The following is a 26,410-nucleotide window of genomic DNA, read 5'->3' as shown; positions in this document are numbered from 1 at the left end:
CTCACCCTCTCTACGGTAGTATTCGTCGCTTATATTATGAGTTGAAAGAAAATATGGTGCAGGGCTTTCTAGCTCTTTAGATTGCCAGATTTCCGCCTATTGTTTGTGGAGCGTTTTCAAAGCTAAAGTACCTACTTAAAATGACCATAAACTTTAGATGAATTAATGTAAAGTATTCTGGATTAAATCTTCAATGAAACAGAGTTCAAGAATATGTTTCTATCTAAACGGGACTTGTGCAGGAGATACAAGGAAGCCAAATAAAGAAGTAAAAGGTAGGTAGGCAAACGGTAAGTAATTTTCAAAGAATGATACATTCCATTACCTAATGAATGTATGGCAATGAAACTTGAATTGTATGGCAATCTAATGAAACTTGAATGGCAAAATTTGATGTTTCAATAATTATTCTTATAATTTGAATAAATTTCATTTTTTTTAATTACCATTCTGTGTCACTTGATATACTTGTATTTCAATAAATTGATAAGGCTCTTCCATAATAGACAATTTTGTTCCAATAGTTTTTTATAACTAGTAATGATCAACGGAGAATATCTCAATAAATATCTTTTCACCCTAAGATTTCGTGGATTTGTATTTGAAATTAACGCTATTTTTTATATATATTCAACAACCTCCAGTTATCCAAATACTGTAGTCTAAACTTGAGAGTAAATTACCACTCGACTTTTTTTAGCTCGATAAATAAATATATATCTAGAAAAAGATAATTACTTTTTAAAACAATTCAATATTAGGCATAATTTTCAAGTAGAAAAATTAGTTATCTTGGTAATTTCTCAATCAATATTCCATGTATATAAGTGTACTTTCAAATTTCGCGGTTCAAGCGTTCGATTTTTGTATCAGCTGATCGGTCAACCTGGTCTAATATCAATAATAATTCTAGTTTGTTTGGAAATGTCAACTATCAGACAAATCGATCTTTAAACATCAATTCAATATTTGAAAAATTTCAAATTGACTATCATTTTGTATAATGAGGAACAAAAACATTTGAAAATATATTTTTACAAACAATAACACTGCGCTGTAGTAATGCGCAGTTGTCCCAATTTGTGCTACCATCTGGCGAGTGTTTATAACAGCGTATCTGTATCCATTTTGTACGACCACATGGTTAAGAATAAAAATTAAATGTATTTTCTGTAGTTTTATTGTTGTTTACAAGAGTTAATGAGTAAAAGTAGTGTTTTTGAATGATAATGATTGTGTGTGACAAGTTTACTTACCCTATTACTTCTTAGAAGTTATAATCGCACTCGGTCAAATGTTGTGCACACACTGCCTAGACTTGTTTTCATTCCCGTCTGGATAAGGTTGTGCCGTGTGTTGTGACGTTTGTGCATTATTGTGTGTAAAAGTAACATTATTTTTATTTATATCATTGTTGTAAGTAAAACTTTACTGTGATGTTATTTGTTAAAGTCTCTTTTCATCATTCATCAACGTCGTGATAGCAACTTTGTTATGATGCGTAGTCCGAACAACATATTGTTTATATCCGTAATATATTTTTTTGATTGTTGAATTAGTTATGCATTTGGCGAATTTTAGTGTATTTATTTGTTTTAGTAGAAGACAATTGCATATGCTTTTTGTAATCACTGGCTTTGACTGTAGCCTCCGGCTAAATCAGTGATTAGGTTTTCCTCGTGTCGGTCTAACCACCTCGTGCGCCTGTCTTCGCCTTGTTCGGCTGCCGTTGAAAATGGCTGCTCCGATGGCCAGTCAGTCGAGCGATGGCTCTCAGAGCAGAGACAGTGTCGGTTCTTACGCTGGTGCCGTACTAAATGCTAAAAACATGGACTCCAATAAAGAGAATATAAACGCATCGGGTGTCACTTCGAGCACTGACCCAAGTGTTGTGCATGTTGAGGTTAAGTCCAAAACTAGTTGTCAAACTAAATCCGTCAAACAGTGCTCAAATCCCCCGGTTGAAGACTTTCCGCAAATACAGTCTGCAAATAGTAGAAGTGTTAAAAGGTTACCCTCTGCCGATAAAGTGAAACATCATGTCAAAGAGACAGGTGTTGACAAAAGTGATGATAAACCGAAACCTAGTCTGTGTGATGAAAACGCAAAGAACATAGAAACGACCGAAGTTCCTGAGGAGAAAAAAAGGTTAGTCGAAGCGCCCTTACCAAAGATTAATCCGTGGACGAGTAATAAAAATGCTGCCTCTGTGATAACTGGCAAACCTGCTGAGAAAGGGGCATCTGCCCCTGTCCCCCCAACGGTCGCCACCACCGCCGTCGCTGCCAACGAAAAGAGGGTTCTTCAGCCGCATCAACAAGGAATAGTTGGTGAGTTCATCTCAAATGTCATTTCTGTTTATGTTGTTTTCCAGTAGCCTATTCAACTTTCAAAGGGGCGTAATTTAATTCTAAATTTATGGTTTTTATGGTGTGCCTTATAAGGCCCTTATTAAATGTATAGGGCCTACATAAGCTAAGCATACCGGTATTTTTTTCTCATTATTTTGATTTCAGAACGTGATAAACTTACTGAATTGCATTGGCTATCTTCATTGAGGAAGGTGGAATACGCATTTGGGTTGGATGTAGTTGTGACAATTGTAAATTTTTTCAAACTCAATTGTTGACATTTTCTTTTTGGATATAAGCGAGGTTTTTCATCATATTATTAGAGCATTTACTGTATTAAAAATATTATTTTTCCGTATCTAAAAATCAACTACAAAAATAAAAGTAGATACTTGGTCCATTTCATGTGTTAGCAATAACCAACTTTGTTCTTGATTGAGAATATATTTGAAAAACACATTCTTGATAGTAGAGTAGTATTGTGGCTTTGACAACCATATGATATGTGTATGCTTGTACCCAAAAGGTCCTTTTTTAGACAGACCGTATGTTTTAAATTGAAATACTCTTTATATATGTTAAACTTTTGAGCACAACTTTTGTGTCGCTCACTTTTCGTCTTTATTTTCGGAGTTGAATGTATGAAATAATGAGTAGGTACTTTTTGGACACAAAAGTGAGAGATACTCAAGACTGTCATTATTGGAGTCATTGTTGTTTATTGACATAATAGTTTATTATGTTTAACCTATAGTTTAATTGATAAAAAGATAAAAATACATTCATTTGAAAAACAAAAAAATAAACTGAAAATTGGTTCAATCTATCTACCCACAATTAAAAACAATAATATCGAGTGACCTGGCTGGCTCGGGTAAGTTAAAGGTATTGTACCTATATTATGTGAGAATGATAAACTACACTGATTCCTGTCCACTCTTCCTACCAATGTTTTGTTTTTAGTTTGTTTTAATATATCGGTAATATAATAATACAGTACTAACCAGTACCGCAGTGCCAGATAAATTTCCCGTCATTCTTTGTTGAGGGGGCATTGGACAGGGGGTTGAAGTTGACTTACTAGAGGTTGTTAGGGGGGAGGTGTTGGTGAGGGAGGTACCGCCCCCAGTCATGCAATCTATTTGCAGAGCGGTTGCTGATGATATAATCATTATTAGTCTGAAATAGTCGGCACCTCACTGCTGTGTGCTATACGTTGCTCATTGCCCTCATCTGCCGGTCCATGTTGTCTTTTGTTTTGTTTTCGAATCTGTGTTTTGTTGGCAATCTGTAACTTACGCCTTGTGCGCAGACTGTATGCAAACTCTGGTAGTAAAACTTGTGGCTCCATAAAGTTCAATACCGTACTAGTTCCAAGATTATGAATTTGAACTGTGATGAAGTTTTACTGTTTCATTGCGAGTTTTGAACTCTTATTTTTTCTGTTTCACTTCAGTTTTACTGAGTTTAATAATTTATTGAGTGTTGCAATGACATTTTTTCCTGTTTATTCTCTTGTTCGGCACTTTATAGGATTAGTGATTTGTGGTATTTTTAGTCTCTGTGTTATCTTGGGTGTAGACCTGACTTGAGACTTCAAATAATACCTAATTCATGCAAGTCTTAAATAACTGTATATTTCATATAAATTTCGTGAAATAAAAATTATAAATTCCAATCCACATTCTTGCGAAATGTCCATTGATTAGTTTTCATGAAGGGTTTCTAAGATTGAACTTATTCCAGGACAAAGTACTTTGTCAGTACTTTGGCTGAACAAATTTTTTTTAGTGACAAACTCATTTTATTTTAATAAAGGTTTTGTCACCGCCAAGCAATGCCGTCAATGTTCATCTTCATGTAGCTCCAATTGTTTCACTCCCTAGAACTTATAGTTATTGTGCAATAAAAGAAAATACTATACATGATAAGAGAGTAGTGAAGTTCTATCTTCAGCTGGTGGCTTCAAGCCTGGATCATAACTTTGTTTCATAGTTTATGTTATCTGTTTTATGGTTTGTCTTGTCTGCTTTATGGTGTATTATGTTGTCTCTTTTGTTGTTCAGAATGAATGAATCCATTGTTCATTAATCGTTTTTCTATGCTATTCATCAACCATGAATATTATTTATCACATTTGATTGTAAAAAAACGAAATCCATTCATTTCTTATTAGTACTCCTCCCATTACCCACGCACAAGCCTCGGGATAATGTAGATCTCATCCTCAGCTAAAGAACAATTTATCAAGAATAATATTTAACTAGCATCTGCGGCACCTATATTTTAGTTGTATAGGCACTGAATACATCGTCAGATTCACGCTTCAAACGCATTGGAAATGATAGGATGGCAAAGTTGCCAAGTTTCATTTTACACCTCCTTATAACTTACAGTAGATAGCTGTGTGATTCAAGTCATCCTGGTGTAGGCTTTTTTCTGAGGTTGATGCCCACATGAGCTTTGGGCTTGTGCATGGGTAATGAGGTGGATGATAATGAGAGATGAATGTACCGTAAAGTTTTAGGTGGGCTCCGAACCACCGTGAAGCGGTTTTATAATTCAAGAATCATATTCAGAGGAGTTGGCTCAAGCGGTCACCCTTCCAACGGGGGTAGCAGGCGCATGATTCTTAACTTATCTGATCAATTTTTAGCTTATCTAAGCGATTTTGTTAATAATGATCAATAGTTAATAACATAATTTATAACCATCAAGAAAATCATTATACATCCCTTTGATGTAACAATACATTTTAATAATTGCGATTGAATATTCTTAACAGCCCACAGACCACAGTATTTGGTAACTGTGGGGAGTTAGAAAAGGATAATATCCTCCTTTAACCAATGACAGATAAGGATAACAAACCAATGTTAGTTAGGTGATGACTTTTTAACGTGAATCACACTAAGGATCATGTAGATCTCATCCCCAGCTAAAAAATCAATTCATCAAGAATTATGCTAGCATCCATCGGGGGGACGGGACACCTATAGTTCAGTTTTACAGGCACTGAAAACGAGAACCATTCAATTAATTGTATACGTCCAGTCTGTAGTGAGTTAATTTTGGTGCGTTAATCTGTAGGTAATCAGTGGCATTCCATTCTATTGCGTGTGTATTACATAAACAAGTTGTGCGCTGCCAGTCTGTCGAGTGTCTGTGGTTTGTGCGCGCGAACAGCTGATGTGATTGCTAACTGTGATGTTGGAAGTGTGATTGGTGGTGAGAGGGGGGACCTTAGCCACGTAGTTAGCTGTTGGGGTTCACCAAGGTCGTCGAGTAGTCCGAATGACCTTGAGAGGCGCCTCTGCCAATATTCCTACGTTGGACACTTTTTTATAATGATTATTTGAACTTTTAACAAACCTCCAATGTGCGCTGTAGGATAGCGTTCGGTTGGTTGCTGGGATCTCCTCTCGGGCCTAGGGTGATTATTCACTTATAACTGTCAGCTTTGGTTGGATGTAAAATGGAAAGCAAGGAATGTTAACAGTTGGAATTGAATTTCAATTCATTCACCCAATAATTCACAAAACATGTATGCTTGGTGTGTACATACAGAGAGTGTTCCGAGTTCCAGCGGCCTTAGTGTGGTTTTGATAAAGTTTATACAATGGGCCATATGAATAAAGTTGAGCATTTACTTATAATTCTAAAATATGGAGCATATGATTCATTTTATATGAATAAACGTGAGCAAAACCTTTTGCTCATGCTCATAAAAAATAGTTTGAGCATTTGCTCAAAAGTAAAAGCTTATGCTCAAAGTTGTATGAGTATGAATAAACTAGAGCATTTGCTCAACTTTTGAAGCAAATGCTTCAAAAAAGGTGAGTCTAGTCTGGAGCAGCTTTTCACCTTTTGATCGTAGTAAAATGGCTCAGCTAATTCGTGTAAGAGAAAACTACCAGATACGATCACAACCAATAGTTGAGAACTATAAAACTCTTTTTAGATTCAACCATGATATAAATCACCATTATTCCTACAAAAGAATAAATACAAAATATATCTATCCGATATAAAGATAGCCATCACGTAATAGGAAATAGGCATTTAAGAAGATGAGAGTGTAGACTATTATAAGAAGGCTATTGAGATTATAAGATTATGCTGAAGATTATTATAGAGATGACATTTCTTCACGCTATTATTTCAAAATTCAGAACTCAACTAACCTTAAATTCAATTCATGGATAGAGAACAGAGCAGACGACCAAACACAAGCGGTGTTTATACTTGCATATTTAGCGCTTTTTGTGAGCTATAAAACCAAAGTAATGCCACAAAGGCGAATCAGCTGATGAAAAATCTTTAAAATACGTGAGCATTTGCTCCAGAGTTCAGAAGCATAAGGTACGAGTATAAGGTAAAGATTATTCATATAAAAATGAGCAAATGCTTATGCTTCTACCTAATGCTCATGAGCAAAACCTTATGCTCCATGCTCATGCTCATGAGCATATGCTTTGGTTTTATCATAGCCACCTGTAATACAAGGCCCCGGCCTACGATATTGCAACGTCGCAGTGTAGGCCTAGAATCGAATACATGATTGGTGGAAACTATTTAAAAAAATACCAGCTGATCTTTTTCACCAATCATGTATTAGATTCTAGGCCTACGCTGCGACGTTGCAATATCGTAGGCCGGGGCCTTGTATTAGAGGTGGCTATGGTTTTATCCATATGGCCCATTATATAGATACATCTATATCCTCTTAAGACCGCTGACCGCTCTCTGTGTGCACACACCCTAAGGCTAGGATTGTATACAGCCTACTCAAGTAGAGCTTTCGGTACACCTTTTGGATGGGTGACCATTTGTACCACAGTCGTCAGAACCACTAACATCTTTCACAGTCAGCTTGGTTCTATTAGGGATTTACTTTCCTGTAAATACGGATTGTGTGATTCACTTTGAATTTTCAGCATTGATTGAATGGGCAGCATTCATGTTATTTATAAGATATGCAGTTATAGTGAGGTTCATGTTATAATGGCAGTGGAGAAAGATACGAGAAAAACGTTGCCGATCCTCTGTCTTGTCAATGCCTTCTATAGACGGTAGCTGATACAGGTTTATTGATGTAATATTAACTGTTCATTCTTGTTTTTAATCAATTTTATTTAACTTAGCAATAAATTAGATTTTTCAATAATGTCGTAATTAATTTTCATAATTAAGATTGAATGTTTTGTTGATTAATTATTAATTCTACATTGTTAAAAGACGTTCTGGTAACCGAGCAAAGCGAGAAAGAGATAGCGCTATCCGCTTTGTTGAATGATAGACAAGTATATCAATACCATTGCCAATCATACACTGCCATTATAACGTGGACCTCACTATAGTTTGAAGTTGATTTTCCTTATAGATTCGTTTTATCATTGTCCTTTCGCAATTCAACTAGAAACTCAAACTCCTGTGTCACTTGGATATCACCGTAGAGGAAAGGATGCAGTATTTTCTGTATCACCTTCAGAAAATGCTCGTTATGATTATTGATTACTGAAATAGTAATCAATGAAGTAAGAAGTCTCAAAAATGTCATAAGTATGCTATTTTGGGCTCATCTCTAGAAAAATCACTTTAGTTCAGCATTGAATTATTTACTCTTTTTATCGAAAAAGTTTATTATATCGTTTGATCATTATTACTCAACACATGATATTTAAATCACTGCAATGAGAATGTCTAATTTTAAGAATATCACGTCAGTGATTATCTTGTTAGACAATTGAATTGTCGAATTCATAATTCTAAGGATTTCTTGACAATTATAGGTTGTTGAGGTCCAGATTAAAAGCAGTTTGTGATTTAAAAGATTATTCCACATAGGCAGGCATTACGTCAGCTAATAATGTATTCGTGTGGAGACTTGATAGATTAAAAAAAGTAAGTAACCAGACGCGGATCCGCCCCTCAGTATTGCTGCTGCTGCTTGACATTTAGACACGTTGCTAATAATATTTTCACTCTCTTTTCGTCTCTCACTCGCTCTCTTCGTTCCCTCTCTCTCTCTCACTCACAAGTACTATCTGTATCATGTTGTAGCTCCTCAGGTTTGTTTTACCGTTTTTATCGTATTGGCCTCGAGATTTTGAAGCGGTCAGATGTCTTCTGTAATAAGCCGCGTGCCGATTAACATTTTCTTGAATTAGTATTTTCATTACATTTATTCACACTTATGATTTGAAAAATACAATAAACCATCATGCAGATAATCATCAATAATCATTTGGACTGTAGTGTAAATCACAGTATAACGAATATGATTTGAAAAATCAATTATTAATATTATTACTACATCTACTGACCACCTGTAAAAGGGTATAATGATTTGCAATTTGTCATTAATCAAACAGTAAAATGTTATCTATCTCCTTAAACCTCCATCTTGAGGTTTGTAAAAATCTTTATATTCCTCCACTGAGTAGGCACATATGGATAGCAGCTCTTTTTTCAATAAAAGTCTGAAAACTTTATGTGAGACGTTTCTTTTATGTGAGATGGCAATAAATTGTACATCCGGATACCTGAACTCCTTACCCCTCGCTCATACATAGTAGGCCTACTTCGGTGTGCATCATCTCTCAAATTATTTCTATATCTGGTCGAATATTGGTGAAATGTTTCTTTATTGAATTCATTTATGTATTCTTTTAAAAAGCAGATTGTTTCCAGAATATTTATAGGCTTGGGAGTGGGAGGATTCAAAGTTCTTTGAATTAGGGCCGATAACTAGCCAACTAGGACCGAATCTAATGAAACATCATGTAGATACAATAATCATTGTAAATTGGAAGGTACTGTAATTTAAATTGGAAGAGGGACTATTTTAGCCATGAACGTTTTGCTCCTGTCTATAGCAATTGTTTAGGCCCACTAAAAATATTGTAGCCTACTTTATGAAATGAATTCGTTTTTAAATTTGGAAATCTATATTGGAAAGTTTTGTAGAAAATGTGATAGACTTTTCATTAAAATGTACAATCTGGTGTTTCAGAAATCCTCATTATTCGTTGAATCAAATAACTATGATTCTTTTTGTAGTGGCTATCTTGGTTAGTTATAATCAGTATAATTGTTTAGCTCTTGCAAAACCAGAGTTTCAAAATAAAATCTCTTTTTCTAATTTGATCTAGAAAATCGATCGCATTGTACAGAGCTGATTTCACTTCAAATCGCGATTCTTACGTTGAAATAGATGAATTCTGTTCAGATTTCGTTGGTTGAACAAAGATACTGTATACATAACTAGAGTATAATCACAGTTTTTTTGATAATAGAGTACACTGAATAAAACTCAGGCCATTGAGTTTCAAGATGTCAGGCTCTTCATGAATAGCTGTTTCTCAATGTTCGAATTTGGATTGATATATCAATGTAAATTGAATAAGATGCGTAATAAGTAGTTGAAAAATGTTGCTTCAACGGAAATCTAACTTGAAATGCATCTTGATTTGAGAATAAAAGGAGATCCAATATTGCTGAATTTAGAAGATGGAATTATGGAAATGTCAGCCCTGACAACTTGCTACCTTGAATTCAACGAAAATAGAAGAGCAGAATTCAAATGTCATATGTCTACATACACTGTATTCCACAAGTGGCGGTTACGGTATAAATGTGGAATTTATTCTTGTTCAAATTAGCAAAACGTGTGTCTTCTAATTTCTCAACGAAGAAAAGTAATCGATGTTTAAATCAACTTTCAGTCATTGTCTATTGAGTTCAAAGATTGATGTCTTTGACTGATCAATTTAATTTGTAATTTCATTTATTCGTTAATTTTGATGATTCTGTTTCAAGAAAGGTTCAATATGGTTCCCAGATTATAATGTAACTATATTCTAGAATTGTTTCTATTATAGTTTATTATTAAATCTACATTATTTGATCCTTAATTTTTTGGTTGAAATGATGTTTTACTCGAAGCACGGAAATTCGTTAGTTGTTAATTAGTTTGAATCGATCGCAGTCATTAGAGCAGAATCCTTTGTAGGTCGTATCTCCCAACAGACTACTACTCTTGTCGTAGATAGTATAGCACGGCTGAATTCAATTAACGGTGTTCCTTGGAAGACAATAGCCAATTAATAATCTGGAATATCAATTAACATCACACGAGGAAAACTGTAATATATTGCTAGTAGTTGACCAGGTTGATATCGCCAACTTATTTGTGACGTTAATTTGCCTATTTTAAAGGTGTTTGACGTACATTTTCTTCACTGTTTGTTAATCTGGTTCATTCATTTTGTAAAAATTGTGTTACTGAATCGATCAGTTAATTATCGATTACCATTTTTACAATACTCCACACCAATTGTTCACCCGTCTATGCTATTCAAAATGAATAAAATGCTTACACTCACCTTCATAGCATAGAGTAAAGATACTTTTTGTGTAGTTGAGAAGTTGATATTGTGTAAGTTATTCATATTAAATGAAAAAGACTAAGAAATTGTCAAAAAACACAGAATTATTATACTTAGAAAGACCGGTTTCGGTTATTACACCATTGTCAATCTCTGATAAACTTGACAATAGTTTTTTGACAATTTCTTAGTCTTTTTCATTTAAGTAAAGATACTGTTGGGTGTGTATACCTTATATCTCATGTCCTTATACCAATTATACATTGATTTTTTTCCCTCTGGTTCTAGTCTTGAAGGGGTTTCTGAGAGGAGAAATTTGAATTTAAGTGGAAGAGAGAATAAACTATTCCCGAATTAGATTATAATATTTGTTATCATTTTCAATGTATTCTATTCAATCATAATTTTTTACAAATCTTCAAGGCTCATGTATGTGACTGATGTAAATGCAACTCAAAATTGAAATACCATGATATTTGAAAGTATGTTATTATATATTTTTCACTTTGGCATAAATACAAAGAAAAGAGAGAGAGAGGCGAGAGAAAAGAAAGAGAGAGTGGAGAGAGAGAAAGGCGAGAGAAAAGAGAGAGAGTGAGAGAGAAGAATACTGTAATAGTACAGTAACGTATTGAATACCTTATTCAAATAGCTTGAATTCTACAATTTATTCTGTAATCAGTGATTAAAAAGAATACTGTATGTAAGTGATGAGCAGCTCTCAAGTGATTATATTTAAGAACTAAAAATAAACTTGTAAAATCCATTCAACGAAACTTTCACGTAAAGATACTAGACTTCAAATTTAGAATATCAAGCATTACCTAAAAAAGTGGTAAGATGGTTAGAAGAAGAAATAGTTCTTCAAAAAGAATCCCAGCATAACAAAAAATCCATTCTTCAACTTTCTTCAATCCATTCTTCAATCAACTTTGAATCTTCTAATTTGTGCGACTGACCCTTAGGTAATGGAAATTCACACAACCTCTGGTGTACAATTATATAGCATTGGAACGTCTTATAGGCACTGTGCTATGACGTTAAATAAATATCAGATCGCTTTTAGTTGATGGACAGCTAGCCTAGGTGGGATATTAGTTGTTAGCCTAATGACATTCCAAATTCTTTCTTCTATATGAAAACAAAACTATTTACTATCTTGAAAGCTTGTTCCTGTATTGAGGTGGGTGATGACCGCTTATGAAATACACAAATTCTGTACTGTTATTTGCTGCATAGAAAGTTTTCTCTCTACTAAACGAATTACCAAAGTATATTTACTAGTCTATTTTATTTTATAAACACTCAATAGTAGGCTGAGTAAGCTAGGTTATGGTCAGTATGATCAGGTTATGATAGTATGATTATGGTAATTTGGATCTCATATACGAGGATAATTAAATACTACTTAGCTTATCAAATACTACTAATGTTATAAAATCACTATGGGCTACTTTATTCAAATTAATAAAAACAATATAAAAACTTGTAGTACCATACATTAAAGTTTAAAGTTTTTAAAATGTTTTAATAAAAGGGTACTACAAGTTTTTATATTGTTTTTATTACCAATGTTATGCACATTGGTACATAGACAGTGTTCAATCCAAGCTACTAAACGAATTATCAAACCATCATCGGTACATTATAAACTTAGCAGCAGGTTGTGACTTATAGATTATGGAGATCTTGTTCCTAGTTCTTTTTATAAAAAAAAAACATTGAAAAGGAGGAACAGATTTGAAGTATATAATGGTGAAAATGTGATGCTATAGTCTATTTGGTATGCTACTAAAAATACTAGAAACATTTCGTGTGAATTTTGTGGGAGAATGATTATGTTCACTTTGATTATGGACGTGCTTGTTGCTTTTGAACGTGATTGTTCTTGCCTGTGATAATGTAATACTGACGTAGGTAGAATGTATGGCTAGAAAAAATGTGGGAGAAAAAATAGGTGTAGAACTAATAGATGGGCTAAAAAATATGTATAGATAATTGTCAAATAAGCTTAGGTGAGTTTTGCTGGTTTGAAACGATTTGAATGCTGTCAGGAAACTGAGGAAAAATGGAGAGGATTTGAGGCAAAGATTGAACATTTCAAAATATCTTTCAATTCAGTTAATTTTTAATGTTTGTAATGTCAGGCATCTAGGAATTATTCATACCTTATTAGTTGTCATTTTTTCCAAAAATGATCATAATCATAATCATCATGACCATACCATATATTAAAATAATCATCATCATAACAATAATTATAATTACCATGATCCTAATCACAATAATTATCATAATCATCATGATGGTTATCACTTTAACATAATCATCATGATCGTAACAATCATAATCTTGATCATAAGCATAATAATCAAGTTCAAAGTTATTTATTTTAATCATTTTTATATAACTTACAACTTCCAACTTATAACTTGTGATTGCTACTTGGTTCAATGAAAGAATGCATTTTTAGTCATTCTGCTTAAAAGTTCTAAATTCCCAGGAATCTATGATTTTTCGAGAATATTTCTTCCCCATTGACATGCAGACTAAAGTTATCAATTACAAAAAATGCAAATTACAAAATCCCTGGGTATATTTTCTCAATCTTAAATTCCCGACAATTTTACATCACATGTAGTAGATAGATATTGGGCTTATAGATGGACTCAAGACTCGATTATATTTCTATAACTTACTCTGGAAGAAATTTTGTTGTCATTATTACGATTTTCAGTTCAAATCTCAGTATGATTGCGAAGTTAGAAGTCGAAATCAAAACCAGTTTGATTCAGTCATTATTTTTTTATTAGTTTCTGCTAGTTTTATGTCCCATTGTTTTGTTTATTTGAAGTTGAATTTGATCAACTCGTCTGAAAGTTGAGAATACTGAATACTATCACAACCTAGTTGAAACATTTAGTTAAGATTCTTCAATAAAGAAACAGTCCCGAAAGAATAATCCAACTAGCTCTTGACTATTGATAAATATGCCATGATACATGATAAATCATTTGAATTTAATTTAATTGATATACTTCAATGAAGACGCAACTGCTTGTGTTATAGCACTGAGACTGTAGCCGTGCTAAGCGTGAAAAATGGAAAATCGTGAAAATATTCATCTCAAACTTTTCAATACTTGAAGTACAGTACAATTTATTGAAATCAGTTACAATAAAAGTTCTGATGTGTTATTGCTTCCTATTGACTTAATTTGATTGTACATGGAACATGGTGCGATGGTCGAATAAATTATTGTTTCATTCATTTGTTATCATAAAGCGTGTAAACTGTTAATATTAATGTGCATTAAATGAATTAGCACAACATTACAATTGAGAATGATGATTTAGCAAATCTTAATCAATAAATAAACTATTTTGACTTTGTATTGCATCACAAGATATTATTTGGATCTCCATATCGCTAAAACATACACATAATGTGCAAAACTAAATTCCCAATCAAATTATGTGAAAAACTTCAATGAAAAATTTGATAATGCAATATCTGTTGGTGTGAGGTATTTTGCTGTGTGTACAATGAATGATATATTTATTATTATCAGTACTGTATTTTTCTCTTGTATCCTTCAAAATCATCTATATATTTCTCGTTACCTTTGAATATTGCATTTGAAATTTGAATAGGAATAACAATTATTCCCGTCTTTCAGAGGAGACGATTAGTCGTCGGTCCCGACTACCTAAAAAGTAGTCGTCATCTCTCATCATCATCATCCCTCTCACTTATTACCCACGCACAAACCCAATAGCTTATGTGGGCATCACCCTCAGTATTATTATTATAAAATTGAATAATTTGCCTTTAATAAGGGCGGAGTAATACGGGTAAATTTCAAAGTAAAAATCACTAGAAATTCATCTGAATTCATTCAAATGCAGGTCACTGTAATTGAAAACTCGTTCTAATAATCACAATCAACGTTTTAATGTTTATTCTGTTATATATTTTCAGTTATTGATATTGTGATAAGTTATTGATAGGTTGGATAACGTTTGGCAGTGTCATTGTTCTAATTTTTGTTTACGGTCAACTCCAATGGTCACAATCATAATCAACAAGACTTTCTCTATTAATGAATGTGATTCACTATCGGAATATTACGGTTATGATAACAACATTAGATTACGTTGAACAATTGTTTTGATCTCCGATCAATGATTTAATTAAATATGGAATATCCACCATAACCCAGAAGTCAACATCACTCACCAATATAAGAATGATTCATTCTTATCTTTCTCTCCTTTATCTGTTATCACTACTGTATTTATCTTACTTCTGTTATTACTTATTACTATACTTATGCTATCTCTTATCATACTTTTGTTATTAATTTTGTGTCATAAACTTGAGTTCTGTATTATGATATTGAAATTGGAAAGTGAATCTTCACTTCTTTCCATTCTAGAACAATTATTCTTTCTCTCTGCTTTTCTCTATCTGTCCCCCTTTTCATTCACTAGCTTGGCCTACTGAAAATTATTTTAAACACAGAGAATAATACGAAATAATATTAATAATTAATCAGAATAAAGTAATTGAAATTATTTTAATCAATAATTATACTGTATTATTACTCAACTCTCTGATTTTCCCCGCCTTTCTCATAGATATTGGACAATAGTCGTAGAAAAATTTATTCTCATAATTAAATTTAAATGCAACCTATCTTTGTAAATGTCGCATGACCTTTACATTATCATTGATAAGTTTGACTCAGTCAATGCGATGAGACAGGAAAGTAAAAAAATTCCATTAGATTTTCGAAACATTCAATTATCTTTTTATTCACTGCAACTGTCTATCTTTTTATCGTTGTATGAAACATTATTCTCTTGTCATATTTATTACAAGTTAACTGTGTTTTGAAGATGTGTACTGATTTACATAATAATTCTTCATATTTAGTGATATTCACTTCAAACCGTCAGGATTCCTCATAAACAATATCAATGCTTCTCATTCACCTAATTTTGAACGATTGAAGGGATTCTGAATAAGAAAGAAAGAAACTTGGGCACAGTTGCACAACAGCCGGTTAAATTTTAACCGTGATTAATTTCACGAAAAGGCGTTTAGATGGCTTCTCATATTGGTTCTCGTGTAATTAATCACGGTTAAAATTTAACCGGCTGTTGTGCAACTGGCACGTGGAGGAGAAAGAGGAAAGAAAGACAAAAGAAAGAGGAGAAATTTATACAGCTTCATAGATGTATAAATTTGTGATCATTGGGCTTATGACTTATCACTACACAGTGACTCTACAAGTATAACATTGTGTTTTTTGTCAGGGATCACCTCCATTATAATTTGATATCACACTATGTGACCTGTTGTGACTATATTGATCATTTTCCCTTCCTCCATTTAAACTGAAGAAATATTAATTTTGATTAGAAATTCAAATTCAATTATTGAAGTACATAGATTAACGTACGTTCTTAGATTTACAAACGTTTATCTTATAGGAGCAGTAAAGAGTTTTTTATACTTTAATATAAATTCATTCCATTATAATTTCTTATAATGGGGATGAAAAAATGATCTAAAGCTCTTTTTCGAACCTTATCAAAGCATTTTATCTTTATTTAAACTATTAGGGGAATGACCTAACGAAAAATGAGATTTGTAACTCAGTTTTCACATTCACTTGGCTTTGATAGAATTCTTCTTCATCTCCTTTTCATTTTTCTTCTTCTCTGTTTCACCTCCTGTCACCTCCTTTCTATGTTTCTCCTCCACATCGTCCTCCTCCTCTTACTCCTCCTCCTCCTCCTCCTCTCTCCCTCATCATCATCATCATACATAATCCACCATCTCATCTTTCTTCTCATTCTTTCTCCTTCCCATGTTTCTCCTCCACCTCCTCCTCCTCCTCCTCCTCCTCCTCCTCCTCCTACTCCTCATGTCTCTTCTTTTTGTTGTTTTTCGTGAAATGCAAAAACCGGTACAGTTTGCAGCTGTGTGGTTGTGGACGATATCGGTTGAAAAAAATCAGAATGTGAGATATTTGAATGTCGTGCGGTTGGATGGCTTGTTGTAGATCCGGTCTCAGTGAACATTCAGTCATCGAGATGCATGCCTCATGTTGCACGGGATAGAAACATACATGTTGCATGCCTCAACATTAGAGATTCAATCTGGTAAATGGTTTAATATGCAGTTTTTGCCAATGTTATTGAATCTGGATATATAGTTGACTTTGCTAGTTGTATTAATTAGTTGTATGGTACCTTGTCAAGCAGCCTCTTCAAGGTTTGCTTAAGGTAGCTTATTCATTCAATAAACGATTGATTTTTCAATTCTATTCCAACTTTCTCTAGATAGATAGCATCATAAACACTAATTATACTGTAGTGTTACTTAATTCAATTAAGTATGATTTTTACAATCACAAAAGCGGAAAAAAGAACTTTTAGCAATGATGTTATTCAATTGCGTAATGTTGACAGTTTTAAGTAAATCTCGATATTCAAAAAGATTATTTATTGTACTATGCATTTTTTGTGCAATAAACGATTTGATGTGATATAGCATCTGGAGTCTAACATCAGCTCCGTCAGTGTCATGCAAACACTTTCAAAGCTCCTGCCCGTTCTTGACCTACCTCTGGTGGTAAAAAGCTTGTGTATTTAAATAGAATTGTGGTCCAGAAAAGTCGCCCCCACAGAAAATGTATAATAAGCTGAATTTCTAAATTATGATAGTATTCTTATGTACACACGTTTGATCCAGCATTATAGCCTCTCGTTTTCATTAGTAGAGTTAGTGGTAGAGTTCCATGGGTAAGTACTAACTGTCTTGTGAACTCTCCCAATGAAAACGTTCATGGTAGAGTACTAGTTTTTAGTAGAGTAGAGTGGGATATCACCGTGGGATAGTACTCTACCACTTGCCTTCCTCCACCACCGCTTGTCACTCTACTCTACCACTACTATGCTAATGAAATCAGTCTCGAGCTTATAGAGTAGTAGAGTCGTGCCGTAAGCTATCAAGTTTAAGAAGTATTATTATTTATTAAAAAGTATAAATTTATAAAAAAGTGTTAATTTATTAAAAATTGTTGACATTTTAAGGTTAGTTCTGTTCACTAGACATCACACTTTATTACCTACTATTCTCAATTGTAGTAAAAGCAGTTCCCCGACCAAGTAATTAGAGTAGAGTTAGCTCGGTAGAGTAAGTATGCCAGTTACTAGACCACTAACTCTACTAGTGAAAAACCAGGCTTATAGGATGAACTGACAATGTGTAAACAGGTACGATTGTCCTCGGTCAACTAAACTAGTATCATGTAAACGTGGTAAGAAGACTCAAATAGAGGGATGAAAGAGCCAGTTGATTTTTATGTTTATTTTGCAAGTCTAGGGTGTTGATTTCATGGACTCATATCAATATTTTTAAATTGAAAAATTAAAGGTTTTCATGTTTGAAATGTGAATAGTTCAGTTCAAAAATAATGTGAATGTTCCTTTGTATGAATTGGAATAGGAGTTTTGAATTCAAGCCTGCTGGGCGGTTTTGATAGTTTTGTAATATGATAGAATCGATGAATGTTGCACATAACTTTGATACAGCTTCATCGACTTTATTGCTGAGTAGGGAACGTTGCAAGTCGACTTGAAAGTTGCACACGTTGTCGCCTTTCAAGAGGAGGAAAGAAGTTGCAAGTTGAGTTGAAGATTGCACGCAGTGTGGATACATCTTATTGGCGAGGAGAAAAGAAGTTGCAAGCTGAGTTGAAAGTTGCACTTGGTGTGGATAAAGCTTATTGGCGACTAGGAAAGAAGTTGCAAGTTGAGTTGAAAGTTGCACTTGGTGTGGATACAGCTTATTGGAGTTGAGGCGTCAAAGCGTGGCTTGAGCTGAGTGCTAATAGATTCTCATATCGCGCCCACAACTGAAATGTTGCTTGTTAAATGTTGGCCCATTGCCCATGCTCGACGTTATTTTTAACGCAATATTTGATAAATTCAACGTAAATATCGGATTTTATCAACCAGCTCTCTTGTTGCAAGAATGATAGCTCTGCTACCAATTAGTCTATAGTAATTTTCGTAAACTATCACGTGATTAATTGGAGGATTTGTTTGAATAAGATTTAATAAGTTTCAAACTTGTTCAGATTTTGAAACATCTTCATTATTTGGAAAAAGTTTCTTTTTATTCGATTTTTTGAATTTAAGTACAGTATAATTTTGTGAACTCTATCGAAAAATCAATTTCATTTTGGTAGTGAAGTCTCACATAAAACTTGTAAACGAAGTAATCTCTACAATAAATTCATGAACTCTATGAACTCATATAAATTAAATGAAAAAGAATAAGAAATTGTCAAAAAACCACAGATTTATTGATACTTGGAAAGACTGGTTTCTAAGTATCAATAAATCTTTTTTGACAATTTCTTAGTCTTTTTCATTTAATATGAACAATTACCAAAATATCAACTACACAAAAATTGAAAAAAAAACTCATATGAACTCAATTCTATAGAATTGTCTGTTTTCCTATCCTGTATAAATAAGATCGTATTATTTTGTTTCAAGATGTTTTCTCTTTCTGGAATTGGGAAGATTTATAGGTAGATATTGTGTATTTTAGAACTATATATTATATTTTTAAATGGCATTCTCAGGGTGCAGTATACTTTGAATGGTATACTCTTACTATCTCCAAATTGATTTTTCAAAATTATTATTAAATTATACATGAAAAGAGCTGTTTCAAGCTCATATGATCAGCTGATTTTTGATGTGTGATCTTTGTTGGTGCAGCATTCCAGAGTTTTTTCTGTTTTATTTTGGAGACTGTCCAGGAATGATTAGAGATTAATTTGAACATCAAAACCAGTATACGTTGCTCGAAATAAAGGATTGAAATGTATCACTTCAAACTTGATTATTTGGGATTGGATGGTCATAACTCCTCAAATCAACATAGAAAATGGAATTTTCTCAGTCTCAAAACAGCTGTTCTCATGGAGAATTCATGGTGATTCCAGACCAGCTATCAATTTGGAGATCAGTCCTCCATCAGGATCACTCTTCCAAGTATAAAAATTCATCATTGAAAAATGCATTGTTCAAAAATACACAATATAACTTACATTTATGTTGTGAAGAATATTAATATAGCGATCATCATGGCGATCTAAACCAGAGTTTATTTTAATTCAAAACAGCTGATTGGTGTGAAGCAAACTTGTCTCTCTGGCCAAGTCACCCAGCACAGTGTAGCATCGGCCTCAAGTGCTTACATTGTAAAACAAAACAACTTGAGCTCTTAACTGAATGTCAGAACCGTTTTCTTTTTGAAAACATTTGCTCGAAATACTTTCAAGGCTGAGTAGTCGACTTACGGTCATAAATTTCTTTTTGGAGTTTGGTGTGTTGGTGGTGACGCTATTCAAATACATTGCTCTGAACAATCGTTGTTTATTTCTTGATTTAGAAGTTTTGATTATGTATGAGCGCTTAATGTTACCTTTTCTTCCTCTTCAATCTAGTTTTTGTGATATCATAAACTCTCAAAATGAAACAGAGCTTCTTATTTACTCTTCTATCATCAACAACTACTGCATACTGTATTTATATCACTACTTCATTTGAATCAAAGTTCATTCAGAGTCAGCGGATTTCAATGAATGAAGGATTTTTTTTTATGTGGAAAACTTGGCTCTTTACACCAGAATCTTTGTATTGATTTGTTTTCAAGAATTTGTCTCAAAAGTATTTTTGAATAGTTTTCTTGTAAGTATTTTAGAATACTCTTCTCCAAAGTATTTTTGAATATTATTTCTTCATAGAGTTTTTTAATATTCCTCTTCAGAGTATTTTTTTGTAGTACTTCAAAGTATCTGTTCTTCTACAAGAGTTGCACAATGTTCAAATTATCGTCTTTTACAAGATTGAAAATGTTGAAATGCATGTTTCTTTCCACATATATATATTGGGAAGATAATTATTTGAACATTTTCAATTCGAATAATTATCTTCCCAACTTATATGGAAAGAGCCATGCATTTCAACATTTTCAATCTTGATTTCAAGAGAACAATTTCAACATTTTACAAATCTTGTAAAAGAATGGAGTGGCTTACTCATATAAATAAACATTCAATATTTTGAAACGAATATTGAATCTTGAAGTCTCGAATCTCAAATCTCGAGTTATTACTACTGGTATATTTTATCAAGTTTTCAATACTTTAATAATGACGACTTGGACATGTAGACTGTCTATAAATGAAATCTATGAATATCTGTAAAAAATCAGACCTAAACATATGTCATATTTTTATATTTTACATAGAATGATATACTGGGATATCCATCACAATAGTAAGTTCACCTATGAAATGAAAGTGTCTTTTTTAGTCACTAATATAAAACTTAACCTTCTATTTTAAGTATTGAACATCAAATCAACGATCGGATATTTGAAATGATTCACGCAACAAATCTTGGAAGAATATGGCTTATATTTTATTAGATATCTGGATTTCATCCTAACGGTATTTTTATGTCGTTATATGATCTATTTTATCGCTTAACACAGTAATAAAACGAATCATAGAAGTGAGCATAAAACTAGGAAAGTAATAAAATCTACCAGTATCAAATCATTCTTAAGAATCAATATCATTCTTTAACATGTGACACCTTCCGTGTGCTTTACATGGCTAGAGGTGTTAACTGCTGTAAGAATAAACTATAAAGCTTTGTTTTATTGACAGACTCATATTGAGGCTCTTGAGGGTTCAGTACAGTACTGCATCTTAGCAACACGAGCGTATCAAAATTAGAACAATGTCTTGCAGATGCAAGTGTTGTAGATGGTGAGGTTGTGATAGACATCCATGTAAAATAGAATACCTTGAGATTGTCATAACCACTTATTGAAAAAATTAGAAACTAGTTTCCGGAGCTACCCCACCTTAAAAATTTCAAATCAACTGGAAGCAACAAAATATTTAGTGAAAATAAAGTATGGAGCCATATGATTGGTAGTTGGTTGACCAATCAAGGTTGATGTCGAGACAAGGCACACCCACAGTGGGCGGAGCTTTCAAACTAGAGCTATAATTTTAGCAGAGAATTAAGCTCTTCTCCAAGAGAACGTTTTTAAAGTAATTGTCAAGTCAAATCGTCGAGTAATGTTCTTCAACAGAACAAAGAATTCAGTTTTGAGATTGAAATTTTTTTTTGGTGGAAAAATTGTACCCCAATCAAAACCAGTCTTCACCAAGTCAACGAGTGCAAGTCAACAGCGCCGTTGAAAAAATACTTCTAACATAATTGTGATACAGGCTTTTTAGTATAATAATTGTTATTAAACCTTTTCAGCTAAGTAAGATGCCAATGAGTGTGTTTCCATCTTATCTCGATTCACTAGACCTTTATGACATAGAAATCTATCTTCTCTAATATAATAAAGGAAAGAAATGGCTTATACACGTAGTGGATGGGAAATTCAAGAATGACGCATCATCACGTCTGAACTACTGAAATGATCAACTTGAAATTTTGCATATAGATTCTTAATTTACTGAGGATGGTTATAGGCCTATTTATAATTCTTCAAGATTTCAGTATGTCAAGTTTTCAGTTTGTCAAGCATTTAATTAGGCTGGCTGTGCATGGCTTACCTGCTAGTACATAAACAATCGAGATTAGATAATTTCGAGAAGTACTTCTCGAATTTAGTTGAGTACTTCAACTATCATTATTCTACACAAAAATAGATCATTAAATTGAATAAGTTGATGGCAAAGTTGGATCTACCTTTCTAAGTTAGCCACGTGTCGAGGGGAAATTGTGGCAATTCCTTCCGCAAGTTGGCAATAATGACAGTAATTGCAAAAATACTGTACATTTTTACCTTGGACGACAATTATTATTGTGAAATCTAATACGGATAGTAACCATTTAACGGTGTTGAACTATAGCCTTTAATTTATACCGGTTTTATTGTTTGTATTACCTTTTCAAATAATGTTTTTCTACAACCAATCATTATTTTCAATTATTGTTCCAATAACTATTGTTCTATTTATACGCAAATTAGTTGTGGTTAATTCTCAATCTGCTAGTTAGTTATTTCAAAGTGCATTTGGAGTAAAAGTACAAATATTTGTCTCCAATACAGATTAGTTATTCTAGCGCGCAATCAAAGGTTGAAATGTTTACATTGAACATTGGGTAAACAATAAACTTTCCCAATTAGAGTATAGAATTATGGTTAGTTAGGATCAAATAAGAAATTATCTATTGAGCTGTAACTTAATAATAGTGAGTAGGTTTGTGATTTTGTATTCAAATTTTTCAAATAAGTGCAATATTTCTCAAGTTTTTTATTCATTGTGATACATTCTGTGATTCATTTAAAGTATTATGTCAACCTTCAAAATTCAAAATCTTCAAATCATTATTCCTGGATCAAAAATCAAGTGACGAAGCAGTGTATGATATCATAACCTCAAACTCTGGACAACATTAACTTTTTATCAACATTTTTGGAGAGAAATAGTACAGGCTCAGCCTATTTTTTCCTTCAATGTCAAAATTTTATTATAATTTTAGTATTTTTTACAATAAATAAATGGATGAGATAAATAAAAATAATCTTCTCATAAGATTTTATTCAGGCAAGAAAAATGAACGTACCTATAGCCTAGCCTTGATTATATTACTGGTTTCCATCAAGTTCATTACTACTTTGAAAATGTCAAATTCTAATTTACACGAAAATTATGTCTATTTTTCAACTTTCTTGATTTGATACAATTTTGTTTGGATATAAACTGTTTGAAGTAACCCTGTTCTGTTATGAAAAGAAGTATTCGTGTAACGTTTTAGAAAAAGGCATTACTTATCAACAATTCAGATCAATGATACAACGAGAGTAATAATGCAATTGTAATTTATCATGTAGTAACTTGTTTCTCATCGAATTTTAAATTTCTTGAGTTTGACCCGAAAATTTTCAAATTTCAATTCCTTGTTTTCGTTACGTGTTTCCTTATTATTGTTTCAGTTCGATTAATATTATCTTGTTTACTAGTGAGTCAATAGCTTTTTTATTTTTGTTCGGTAACGTTCACTTTCATCAGTAATCTTCAGTGACGTTTACCTAGGAATTCTGGGTGAATGCCAGCTATTTTTAACTCAAATTATTACCGATGTCTTGAAACAATCACTTCGCCAAGTTTATTGTTTGGGATACAATAAGTCAAGAGAGTTCTAATGTTCCTATGTTTTCTAATTTGATGTCTGCATTCTATTTTAAAATAACTGTAAACTTGCTCTGAAACTTCTCATAACTAGAGCGAAAATTGGTATTGAAACATGGTTCAGAATTGATGGATATTTTCCAAGTTTACAGATTCAGTCGTGAGTAGACCTCAATCTTCTAGTACAATATTGAAAGTTTAATCGGAACATTATAAAATTCTACGAGTTGAATGAGAAACCTGAAGGTGATTGAAACTTTGGCCACTACCATGCTAGCTTGATCCTCTAAATCGAGTATCTTTTTCGAAAACTGCTGTGGAAGAGAACTCAGATGTACCGTTTGGTTGCAATTGTTGGGTGGGAAGATACCAGAATCGACAGGGTAGATTTCACAAAAAGGCGCTCTGATTCTTTCCAGAATGAAATAGAGGAGAATAGTTGAAAGGAAATGAGAGAGACAGGAGATTTCAGTGGAGAAAAGAAAGAAAGGAGACAAACATTGAAGGAAATTTGAAAGGAGGTAGAAAATGGAGTGGTTCACGGTCAACTTTGTTTTTTTCTTTCTTGGAGAGTCTTTTGGTTCCTTGAATCTTGAAGTTGTTGAATTATGTTAACGGCTGTTTCAATTCTGTATCACAGCAATGTATCACGGCTTGTATCACAGTATAACATATTATGATTTTTCTCTCATAAGTATTTTTCCTCTTAACTATGTGTTGCTTTGGAGTGGAACAAAATTCTGTTTTATTGTCCTCTCATATTCATTACTAAATCATATTCTGTATTATTTCTGATATTAGTACTTATTTGTACTCATATTGTTTTATTGGCAGAAATATAAAATTACAACATCTTAGAGATACATAATAAAAGCAATACAAATTTTACAACATGAGAAAATACTATTACAAAATAAAATGCAATGCCAATAATTATTCTTTATTATTCTTAACATTTCCTATTGTTTTATTTCTTATTTGTTCTAATTTTTAATTTTTCATTAACTTTTTTCTCATGTTACTTATGAAGAACTTTTCATTAAATTTTTTCTCATGTTACTTATAAAGAACTTTTCATTAACTTTTTTCTCATGTTACTTATGAAGAACTTTGTGAATTGAATCGAGAACAGTTTTGGGCTATAATGCCTGTTGTTCCCACTCCTGTATGCATTTTTTAAATAAATACATAAATAAATAAAATTCATATCAATGTTAACCTGTAAATATACTATAGTTAGCTTGTCTTTGTTTTCAGGTGAGTTGATTCTAATCTACCATTGGCGATTATCATCTATTCTATTCTATGGTTACCGGTGAGTGATAGGCCTGATATTGTGATATTTTCTATTGTGAGATTGTCTTGAAAGTGTTATTAATGGTTGAATGGGAAGCGCTGGTGTTATATTTGTAAGGAATACAGACAGTCTAAAGTGTAAATCAGTATCAGAGTCAGTGAAAATATAATTCTCTGTGCTGTTTTAAGGGTGATCGTATTTAATTTTTTTTTGCCAAGGTTGATGCCCACATGAGCTCTAGACTTGTGAGGCGGATGATAACGAGAGATGAATGGACTTACAGTTTCAGGTGGGTTCCGAACCACTGGGAAGCGATTTTACTACTCATACTCAACTCTCGATATGAATCATTCAGAGAAATTGGCTCAAGCGTTCACCCTTCCAAAGGGAGTATCAGCCGCATGATACTTAACTTATCTAAGCGATAGTTTATCAGCGCGACCACTGAGTCAAACCGCTTCCCAAACAATGGTTTAAATTTTAAATATAATTTTCATAAGTTTTAATGGGACTATTTTCACTCAGCCCGGCCCAGCGAGTATGAAAAGTCCCATTAGAAGTTATGGGAATAATATTTTCACTGTACCGGACACGTTCACTAATACTGATATGTGGGAATCCATATTTATTGTTGGTCTCATAAAGTTGAATATTGATGCTTATTCACGTTTCAATGAGTCGTACAATTCAAAATTTAAGTTTGTTTCGTCGTGTCTTTAGTCTGTACGTGATCCGTTATAATTTAATCTTCAATATATTCAGGTATTAAAAAACAATATTTTGGCTGAGAAGTTGCCCCAAATTTCCTCTAAAAAGTAGATCTTTAGTTTATCATGAGAGTTGATTATTATATTACTCTTACTTCTTGAATAATATTAAAAGATTTTTAGATTGCTAAAAAAATAAAACCTGATTATTCGACAGAGTATTAACTATATAGTTGAGGTTCTTTATTTGTATTAATTGGTTTCTGATTTGATAACCTCCAGACAACCTGCAGGTTGAACTCAATAATTGTGAGTGAATTATTTGACTCATGCCAACAGGTTTCGTCAATTCAGTGCCTTTTACCACCAGAAACGTCCAATTAAACCTCTCAGTTGTCATA

At 32.9% G+C, this 26,410-nt stretch overlaps 1 protein-coding gene and 1 long non-coding RNA gene across 2 annotated transcripts in view; both read left to right on the top strand.

Annotated features, from left to right (window-relative positions):
* The first annotated feature begins 1,099 nt into the window (after positions 1-1,099).
* Positions 1,100-26,410, top strand: part of LOC120353934 (la-related protein 1-like) — a 48,934-nt gene continuing 23,623 nt past the window's right edge. Inside the window, exon 1 of the mRNA XM_039439489.1 lies at positions 1,100-2,330. Within this exon, the coding sequence (XP_039295423.1) occupies positions 1,736-2,330 (595 nt within the window). The 5' untranslated portion in view covers positions 1,100-1,735. The remainder of the gene's footprint in view (positions 2,331-26,410) is intronic.
* LOC120353869 lies at positions 2,374-25,505 on the top strand. The gene is made up of 2 exons (XR_005572660.1): positions 2,374-3,680; positions 25,263-25,505. It is a non-coding gene; the product is annotated as an uncharacterized LOC120353869 (long non-coding RNA).

Source organism: Nilaparvata lugens, chromosome 12 (assembly GCF_014356525.2).
Source record: "Nilaparvata lugens isolate BPH chromosome 12, ASM1435652v1, whole genome shotgun sequence".
NCBI lineage: Eukaryota > Metazoa > Arthropoda > Insecta > Hemiptera > Delphacidae > Nilaparvata > Nilaparvata lugens.
This window is presented reverse-complemented; position numbering and strand designations above follow the sequence as displayed.